This window comes from Mus pahari, unplaced genomic scaffold (genome assembly GCF_900095145.1).
Source record: "Mus pahari unplaced genomic scaffold, PAHARI_EIJ_v1.1 scaffold_8748_1, whole genome shotgun sequence".
In the NCBI taxonomy this organism is placed as follows: Eukaryota; Metazoa; Chordata; class Mammalia; order Rodentia; family Muridae; genus Mus; species Mus pahari.
In genome coordinates this window covers 1-11179 of record NW_018392662.1, presented here as the reverse complement: position 1 = coordinate 11179, position 11179 = coordinate 1, and the positions used below count along the sequence as shown (strand labels likewise).

The following is an 11179-nucleotide window of genomic DNA, read 5'->3' as shown; positions in this document are numbered from 1 at the left end:
TGATATAACATTTGAAATGTAAATGAAGAAAATATATAATAATAATGAAAAATAGAAAAGAAAATTTATTATTAAAAACAGATTTTAAAAAAAGAAAATGTAGTTTCTGAAATTCTGCAATAATATGTTTCCATGAAGCCCTTTTAATTGGTAATTAGTATTATTAACTCTTCCCATATTCTCTCCTCCATCCCCTCAACGTAATTTCATCTATCACTTTCCATTATTTCCTTTAATCCTTAAAAGACTGTGTTCTATCACAAGACCCTTAATCCTATGTCTCTTGCTTTTATAGAAGTATCCTAAATTAAACACATATAACTCAAGATTTAAAGCTAATGTCTACTAAGTAAAATAAGCAATGTTTGTCTTAATTTGTGGGTTATCATATGAAGAACGTTTGCTTCTCAATGATCCATTTATCTACAAACATCATAATATTATTTTGCTTAGTAGATGAATAGTATCACATGGTGTAAATATACCTCATGAGCATTAATCATTCATTATCTGATGGATATTTAAAATGTTTCTATATCATGGCTATAGTAAATATGCCATCCATGAACATGGGTGATTGCCCATATTAATAACTGATTCCTCAATCCATTTTCTTGAGTGTACTTACAGAATTGGTTCTTTCCATGTAAACTTCTATAAAACTGGTGGTACAGTCTAATACACTAATAAATCTCCACCAAGGTCTCATAAAATGAGTCATGACCTATCTCAAAACAAATCAACTCTGGAATAACCCAAGAAGTCATGGTGGGGAACACAGGCTTCAGTTGTTTGATTTGTCAGACTAAAATGCCCTTGTCTACACATGGAAAAATACAAGATTCCAGACTGCCTGGTGATGGTCTGTCTGGAAGGACTTGGTGTCATCCAGATTTTGCAAGGTGAAAGCATACTATGTAATGCACACACACACACACACACACACACACACACACACACACACACCTGGAAATAAATCTAACATATATTTTGATCTCCCCTGAATAGTACCTTGCTACACCTGATGCCAACACCACTTTACCACTTAAATCCTCCCTAAGGAAACAAGGAAAACTTCTTGTAACTTCAGCTCTACTACTCATTATGATATAACTCTTGGGCATCATCATTAATTACCAGAAAGTGAAAATGGTGATTTGCTTTTGGGATAATGTATTTTCTTTCATTAAAAGTTTTCCAATATACCCATACAGTCATATTTAATAACACCACAGATGACAAGGGAATGGACTCTCTGAAGGATTTCAGGACCTGACACTGCCCCTTTATGAGCTCTGATATCTGGCTTCATTCAGAAATCCGCATAGCACTTAATGGGAGAGGTAGGCACGTCTCTGAATCTGTCTTAGGAAATGGATACACAAAGATGTTCTTCAAAGGGAGAGGAACTCAGAGCTACATTTCTTCAGTAACTGTTCAGGAGTTGGCCTAGATCTCTGTGAGCAACCCCAACTTTGCTGGTCCTAAGCAGGTGAGAAATCTGAAAGTTTAAATTTCTGCTTAAAGTTCTCTTCTCCCTCCTAAAATCCACGGTGACCTTTAAAGTGAACATTAGTCAATAGAATGGTTTTGTCTTTCTCTCCCTAATTTACCTAATATGTCAATGATTTCATTAGTCTAAAGACATGTCTATGTCATGGCTCAGCACTTATTTGAAAATTTATTTTAATGTGACATCCTGAGAAATCTCTCCAACACTTTATTAAATTTGTAAATAATATGCTTATTTTATTTTATGCATATTACTGATTTGCTAGAGTGTATGAGTAGAAATACATGAATAAAGTGCCATGAAGCTAAGTAGAGGTCATTAGGTCCAGAATCATCTCTCTAACAACAAATTTGTATTTCTTAACATATTGTTATAACATGAGGGATGATCTCAGTTCTCATGAAGCAAAAATGCACTCCTTTCTACAAACATTCATGTATACATATGCAGAGCCCATACTGTGTTAAAATGTGTGTCATAGTATTGAACAAAAAAGATACAGTTGCAGTACACACACACACACACACACACACACACACACACACACACATCATGAGTAAAGGAAAAGGAACATAGGTGTGAAGTTGTTATTCTGGATCAATGTCCATTCATTGTTTTCCAGAAAAATCTCCTGCAGTCTGTCAAAGCAGTGCCAGATTTAAAAAAAAAAGGCTCCAAATCAAATGAAAATCTCAGATAATTGAGAAGATTCTTGCAGACAGCACTGTCCAACCTGATCCTTATACCACTGTGCTATGAAGCCATCTCCATGTTGTCTCAGAATAAAACCCTGAAAACTGTGGAAGAGTTGGCTCTTCAGATCCTTTTGCTTTGCCAGGTTGTGCTTGGGACCGTGGGCAACATCCTTCTGTTTGTCCATAATTTCTCTCCAATCTTGAATGACTCCAGACTGAGGCCCATACAGGTCATTCTAATCAACTTGGCTGTGGCCAATGCATTCATGCTCCTTCTCTTGACATATTCATATGACCTGATTGATTTTGTTCTAAGGAAGCCTCCAACTGACCTCAACTGTAAACTTGCATACTTCCTTCACATGGTGGCTCGAGGCACAATCATGTGCTCCACCTGTGTCCTCAGCACCTACCAGTTTGTCACTCTTGTCCCTGGTACCTGGGCTAGGGTCATGTTCAGAGAAATATCCCCCAAGGCTGTGAGCTATTCTTGTTACAGTTGCTGGTTGTGGAATGTCTTAAATAATGCTTACATCCCAATGAATGCTGGTGTTCTACAGAAATCACATAATGACACTGATTCTAAAGGAATGTGGATGTGCTTCACTTCTGGGGTCAGTGTAGGCACTAATTTCTTGCATGACATCATATTCATTGGCATCATGGTCTGGACCAGTGTCTCCATGATGATGCACCTAAGTAGACATCATCAGAGAATGCATCACATACATAATTCCAGTCAGAACAACAGAGGCCATGCTGAGACCAGAGCAGCCCACACAATCCTTATGATAGTGGTCACATTTGTGACCTTATATATTCTAAATTGTATTAGTATTTTAGTTCACATTTCCTTTGTGGAATCTCGTCTCTGGTTGGTGGATGTCATAAAAGTTCTGGCTCTAAGCTTCCCCACCATTTCTCCCTTACTGTTGATCTTTAGGGATCCTAGAGGTCCTTATTCTCTGTTCTTCATTTTTGGTCTGGAAATCCTTGTGACTGAGAAAGTCATTACAGAGGAACAGTAAAGTTAAAACATGTCCAAACCCTGAAAAATCTTATCCTGATGCCAGCAGGAGTAGGAATGATCCTGCTTTGTTCTAGGACTGCATCTACTGACACACAGAGCCAATCCATCCCCCAGCCCTGCCACCCTGAGGTAGTCATGTAGCCTAGTGGCCAGTATGCAGGCTAAACTTCCTATCTCCTAATGAGAACATGTTCAGCTAGCACCAGGAATTCATAATCATGCAAATGAAGCAGTTCCAGCAAATTGGCCACTGCTAATGATGTACACTCACCCCCAAAACCCCTACCCTCTCTTCAAGGGTTGTATAGACCATGCCACCGCTAATAAAGATGTCTGTTTCAATGCAAACCATCTTGAGAGAAGGCCTGTTTCTCCTGGACTTAATACTGGCTGAGATTCTGCTAACATGCCTGCACAAATAAGCCTATTTATCGGTTTTATAAAGGATAGCTATTATTTCTTTGAGATTCTTTTCTATCCAGCCACTTTGTGGAAGTTATTCATCAGCTGTAGGAGTTCTAATATATAATTTATAAAGTCACTAATATGTATACTATCATGTCATATATGACTGTTGATTCTTTGACTACTTCCTTTTCAATTTGTATCCCATTGATTTCCTTTTGTTCACTTATTGCTCTAGCTCAGACTACAAGTACTGTATTGAATAGAAAGGGAAAGAGTGGGCAGCCTGTTCTTTTCCCTGATTTTAGTGTGATTGCTTTAATTTCTCCCCATTAAAACTGTTGTTGGTTATTGGCTTTTATTGTTTGGGGTACATGCCTTCTATTTCTCAACTCTCTAAAACTTTTAACATAAAGGGGTGTTTGATTTTTGTCAAAGACATTCACACCATCTACTGAGACGATCCTGTGCTGTGAATTTTTTCTTTCAGTTTGTTTATATGGGGATTACATTGATGAATTTATACATATTGAGCCATCTCTGCATCTCCAAGATGAAGCCTACTTGATTGTGGTGGATGTTGTCTTTGATGAGTTCTTGGACTTGATTGGTGAGTATTTTATTGAGTATTTTTGCATCTGTGTTCATATGGGAAATTGGTCTGTAATTGTATTTCTTTGTTGAGTCTTTGTGTGGTTTAGATATCAGGGTGACTATTGCCTTGTCAAATGAGTTTGGCAAAGCTGTTTCTGTTTCATTTTTGTGGGATAGTGTGAGGAGTATTGTTGTTAGCTCTTCTTTAAAGGCCAATTTACTTCTGCCTAAAGCCATCTGGCTCTGGGCTTTTACTTTACTTCAAACTTTTGATGATAGTTTCTAATTCTTTTTTGGTTATAGGACTTTGTAATTTAGTTACCTGATCCTCATTCAACTTTGATAAGTGGAGTCTATCAGGAATACCATCTATTTCACTTAAGTTTTCCAATGTTGTAGAGTACAGGCTTTTAAAATAAGACCAAATGATTTTTTTTTATATTCTCCATGTCTGTTTTTATGTCTAACTTTTCATTTATGATTTTTCTTATTTGGATATTGTCTTTCTCCCTTTTACTTAGTTTGACTAAGGGATTGTCTATCTTGTTGATTTCCTCAAAGAACCAGCTCTTGGATTTGTTGATTCTTTCAGTCACTTTCTTTGTTTCTAATTCAGTGAGTTCAGCCACGAGCTTTGTTATGTCCTGCCATCTACTCCCCTTGGGTGTGTTTCTATCTTTTATCTAAATTTTTCAGGACTACTATTAAGTTTTTTAATATGCAATCGTTCTAGTTTGGGGCTGAGACTGAAGGAAGGACAATCCAGAGACTTCCTCACCTGGGGATGCATCGTGTAATCAACCATAAAACCCAGACACTATTATTGCATATACCAACAAGATTTTGCTGACAGGACCCTGATATAGCTGTCTCCTGTGAGGCTATGCCAGTGCCTGACAAATAGAGAAGTGGATGCTCACAGTCATCTATTGGATGGAAAACAGTGTCCCCAATGAAGGAGTTAGAGAAGTACTCGAGGAGTTTAAAGGGTCTGCAATCCTATAGGAGGAACAACAATATAAACTAACCAGTACCCTCAGGGCCCCTTGGTCTTGTAAACTTTATATGACCCAGCACAGGGGAAGGCCAGGGCCAAGTAGTGGGAGTGGGTGGGTAGGGGAGCAGGGGCCGGGGTGGGGTATAGGGAACTTTTGGGATAGCATTTGAAATGTAAATAAAGAAAATAATAAATAAATTTAAAAAAATAATCTACGGTAAAAAAAAAATAAAAAACACATTTCTGAGTCAAAAAACAAAAAAGATAGTGCTTGGGGAACCCTGAGGAAGAGGGGGAAGAAGAACTATAGGAATAAGAGTGGGCCAGGACACCAAGAGAACATGGCCCATAAAATCAACTAAGCAAGACTTGTAAGGGTTCACAAAGTGAATTCAGTCTTGGAGCCAGCATGGGTCTGACCTAGGACTTCTGAAAAATGTTACTGATCTTTAGCTTAGAATTTTGGTAGAACTCCTAACACAGGAAGTGGGTCTATCTCTGACTTTTTGCCTACCCTGGGGATCCACATACTCCTACTAGACTACCTCATCCAGCCTTGATAGGAATAACTTGTGAAATAGTTCAGTTGCTAAGATCAGTTTCTATTATGCACAAAATAACAAATTATATTTCCAGCACCCTCTTGACAGCTAAAACTTTTGATAACTAAAATTTCATAGGGCCTGATGCCCTTTTATGGCTTTCATGGACACTGCACATATGTGGTACACTGACATACAGTATATCACGTATAAACATAAAATAAAATTAAGTAAATCTTATGTTTGGATCTGGCACTTGAGGTTTTACTTTTTATCTTTGAAATGCAGAACGAAGGTACTTGATTTATTAATTACCTATTTATCTTTTCTCATTTCTCCTGCTACTTTTCCATGAATATATTTTTCTAGTGGTTTATAATATTCAGTCATATCAGTATTTAAGTTAATGGTGTTAAAACATGTGAAAATTAGTATTTGTTTTTACATTGTTATGAGCTCAAAAGACTGATGTTTTAGTTAAAATCACTGTTAGGAACTTCATAGAGTATTGAGTAATGGCATGGTAATTCTGTATGAGTTACAGCAGGTCACACACTATTATATTAGCTTAGTAGCTGTCACCATGAACAAACAAACACGGGTAGAATCCAGGACTTAAGTATTAATAGGTGGCATACATATTGAGCCAAATTCTCTGCTGAAAACATAGATGTTTTCTACTCAGAAACAATATTCTTGAAACAAAGGAAGTTGGGCAACTCAGCCCGCCTGGTTAAAAGGTTATTTCTCCACTAGATGCATGTCAATGGCTTGTGACTCCTAGAGTGAAAACTAACATTACTACCTTTGAAAAGATAACTCTTACCATGTGTAATGATTTTGAAGTGACTGGCTCAGGAAGTGTCACTACTAGAATGTGAGGCCCTTTTCGAATAAGTGTGGGCTTTTGGGGGGAAGTGTGTCAATGCGCAGATGGACAATGAGATCCTCCTCCTAACCACATGGGATTCTGTCTCCTGCTAGAAGCCTTCAAATGAAGAGGTAAAACTCTCAGCACCTCCTGTACCATGCCTGCCTGGGAGCTGCCATTCTCATGCTTTAATTACACTGGGCTGAACCTCTGTACCTGTAATCAGGCCCCAATTAAATGTTGTCCTTATCAAAGTTTCCTTAGTCATGGTGTCTGTTCACAGCACTGAAACCTTAACTAAGACACCATTAGAATGCACTAATCTTGGTTGTATTTCCCAAGTCCTTCTTATTTTCACATTGTCATAGTTGGAACATGCTTGCCAATAATTCCAACTAAATTCTTCATAAAGTTAGAAAAAGCAATTCTCAAATTCATCTGGAATAACAAAAAATCCAGGATAGTGAAAACTATTCTTAACAATAAAAGAATTTCTGGGGAAATCACCGTCCCTGACCTCAAGCTGTACTACAGAGCAATTGTGATAAAAAAAAAATATACTATATGGTATTGGTAAAGTGATAGACAGGTAGATCAATGGAATAGAATTGAAGACCCAGAAATGAACCCACACACCTATGGTCACTTGATCTTTGAGAAAGGAGCTAAAACCATCCAGTGGGGGAAAAGACAGCATTTTTGACAAATGATGCTGGTTAAACTGGCAGTCAGCAAGTAGATTAATTCAAATTGAGCCATTCTTATCTCCTTTCACAAAGTTCAAGTCCAAGTGGATGAAGATCCTCCACATAAAACCAGATACACTGAAACTAATAGAAGAGAAAGTGGGGAAGAGCCTTGAGCACATGGGCACAGGGGAAAACTTCCTGAACGGAACATCAATGGCTTATGATCTAGCATCAAGAATTAACAAATGGGACCTCATAAAATTACAAAGCTTCTATAAGGCAAAGGTCACTGTCAATAGGACAAAAAAGTAACCAACAGATCTGATAATGATCTTTACTACACCTACATCCAATAGAGGGCTAATGTCCAGTATATGCAAAGATCTCAAGAAAAAACCAATAACCCTATTAAAAATGGGCTACAGAGCTGAACAATGAATTTTCAATTGAGAAATATCGAATGGCTGAGAACCTTCTAAAGAAATGTACAACATCCTTAGTCATCAGGGAAATGCAAATCAAAACAACCCTGAGATTCACCTCACACCAGTTAGAATGGCAAAGATCAAAAACTCAGGTGACAGTAGATGCTGGCCAGAATGTGGAGAAAGAGGAACACTCCTCCATTTCTAGTGGGATTCCAAGCTGGTACAGCCACTCTGGAACTCAGTTTGGAAGTTCCTTAAAAAAGTGGACATAGTACTAACAGAGGATCCAGGTATAGCACCCCTGGGCATATATCCAGAAGTTACTCCAACATATAACAAGGACACATGCTCCACTATGTTCATAGCAGTCTTATTTATAGTAGACAGAAGTTGAAAAGAACCCAGATGTCCCTCAACAGAGGAATATAAACAGAAAATGTGGTACATTTATACAATGGAATTCTACTCAATTATTAAAAATAACGACTTCATGAAATTCTTAGGTAAATGGACAGAACTAGAACATACCATCCTGAGTGAGGTAACCCAATCACAAAAGAACACACATGATATACACTCACTGTTAAATGGATATTAGCCCAGAATCTCAGACTGCCCAAGATACATTTTGCAAAACACATGAAACTCAAGAAGAAGGAAGACCAAAGTGTAGAAACTTTAATCCTTCTTAGAAGGGGGAACAAATATTCATGGACGGAGGTATAGAGACAAAGTGTGAAGCAGAGACTGCAGAATGACTATCTATTGACAGCCCCACAAGGGTATCCATCCCATATATAGTCACCAACCCCAGACACTATTGTGGATGCCAAGAAATGCTTACTGATAGGATCCTGATATAGCTGTCTCCTGAGAGGCTCTGTCAGTGCCTGAGAAATACAGAGGTGGAGGCTCTCAGCCAACCATTGGACTGAACACAATGCCCCCAATGAAGGAGCTAGAGAAAGGACCAAAAGAGCTGAATGAGCTTGCAGCCCCATAGAAAGAACAACAATATGAACTAAGAAGTACCCCCAGAGTTCAAGAGGCTAAACCACCAACCAAGGAGTACACATGGAAGAACCCATGCCTCCAGTTGTTTATGTAGCAGAGGATGGCTTTGTTGAACATCAGTGGGAGTTGAGGCCCTTGGCCCTGAGAAGACTTGATTTCCCAGTGTAGGGGAATGCCCAGACAATGAATCAGGAGTGGGTGGGTTATTGATCAGGGAGAGGAGGGATGGGATAAGGGTTTTTCAGAGGGGAAATCAGGAAAGGAGATAATATTTGAAATGTAAACAAAGAAAATATCTAACAAAAATAAAAAAGGAAGACGCTTCATTCCTTCTTAGAAGGGAGAATAAAACACTCCCAGGAGGAAATCTGAAGTCAAAATCTGGAGCAGAGACTGAAGGACAGGCCATCCAGAGACTGACCCACTTGAGGCTCCATCTTATATAGATGCCAAACCTAGATTCTATTGCAGATGCCAACAAGTGCTTGCTGACAGGAGCCTGATATAGCTGTCTCCTGAGAGGCTCTGCCAGAGCCTGACAAGTACAGAGGCAGATGCTTACATCCAACCACTGGACTGAGCGTGGGGTCACCAATGGAGGAGTTAGAGAAAGGACTGAAGGAGCTGAAGGGGTTTACAACTCATAGAAAGAACAAATATATCAACCAACCAGACCCCTGCCCCAGAGTTGCAAGGAAGTAAATCACCAACCAAAGAGCACCCATGGAGGGACCCATGGCTCCAGACCCATAAGTAGCAGAGGATGGCCTTGTTGGACATCAATGGGAGGAAAGGCTTTTGGTCCTGTTACATCTCAAATCCACAGTGTAGTGGAATGTCGGGGGTGAAGAGGTGAAGCAGAAGTGGGTGGATGGGTGGATGAGCAACTTCATAGAAGTAGGGGGGCAGGGATTGTGGGGTAGAGGTGTCTGGTGGGGAAACCAGGAATTGGGATAACATTTGAAATGCAAATAAATAAAATATCCAATAAAATATATAAAAAAGAAATGCAGAAAACATGGCATTGTTTTATATCTTACCCATTTGTCTTTTCTCATTTCTCATGCCACTTTTCATGACTTAATTTTCTATTGCTTTAGAATCTTCAGTCATTTCAATATTTAATATTTAAGCTAATAGTGTTAAAACTTGAAAATTGGTATTTGTTTTTCCATTGTAGTATGGGCTCAAAAGACTTATGTTTTAGTTAGAATCACTGTTGGATACTTGATATAGAATTTAGTGATGGTAGGACACATACTATTGTATTAGCTTAGTAGCTGGCACCATGAACAGGCAAACTTGGGTAGAATCCAGGCCTTGTGGGATAATTGGTGGCACACGCACTGAGCCACTTTCTCTGCTGAGGACATAGAAGTTTTCTACTAAGAATCAATGTTCTTGAAACAAAAGGAGGTTTGGCCACTTAGATTCCCTGGGTAGAGATCATGTTTCTACCATGTCAATGGCTCATGACTCCTAGAGTGAAAACTAACATTGTTGCCTCTGAAAAAAAAGTAACTCTTTCCATCTGTGGCGATTTTGATGTGCTTGACACTGTGAATGGAACTACTAGAATGTGTGGCCATATTGGAGTATGTGTGGGATTGTAGGAGGAAGTGTGTCACTGTGGGCATTGACAATAAGATCCTTCTCCTAACCACATGGGAGTCAGTCATTTCCTAGCAGCCTTCTGATGAAGAGGTAGAACTCTCAGTTCCTCCAGTACCATGCCTGACCAGAATCTGCCATACTCCTGCTTTGATGATACTGGGCTGAACATCTGAACTTGTAAGCAAGCCCCAATAAAATATTGTCCTTATAAAAGTTCCTTGGCCATGCTGTCTGTTCTCAGCAGCAAAACCTAAACTAAGGCACAATCCCAGTGCATTAATCTTTGTTTTACGCCCCCCCCCAAAATCATTCTTATTTACTCATTCTCATAGTTGCAACCAGCTTGACATTGACTCCACCCCTAAATGGTACATACAGTTCTGAATCCAGATACATAAAGATTCCAAAATTACATATAAACTGCAACACTTGTAAGATTTGAAATGACTTCACATTCTGCAAGGCTATGTCAAGTTCAATTTTTTATTTTGCTCTTGTAATTGTAAATGTTCAGGTGCCATTCTCTCTTATAACAGCTGTTATCGCATGACCCTGGATATAGTCCTTGGAGATTCTGGCAGACACCACATGCCTATCATCTGCTGCTTGTGTTGTAAATCTCATTCCCCATTAGTTTCCACCTATCTCTCTGACTACATAGCTGATCTCTCTCTCTGTCTCCCTCTCTCTCTTCTTCATTCCCTTTCTCATTCTCCCCTTCTTCATTCCCTTCCTCCTCTTCCTCCTCTTCCTCCTCTTCCTCCTCCTCCTCCTCCTCTTCCTCCTC

At 39.0% G+C, this 11179-nt stretch overlaps 1 protein-coding gene across 1 annotated transcript; it reads left to right on the top strand.

Moving 5' to 3' along the window:
* The first annotated feature begins 2252 nt into the window (after positions 1-2252).
* LOC110315122 (vomeronasal type-1 receptor 4-like) lies at positions 2253-3236 on the top strand. Its single transcript, XM_021189260.1, has one exon. It carries the CDS (start codon positions 2283-2285, stop codon positions 3234-3236), a length of 954 nt encoding a protein of 317 aa, XP_021044919.1. The 5' UTR covers positions 2253-2282.
* The last annotated feature ends 7943 nt before the right edge of the window (positions 3237-11179 follow it).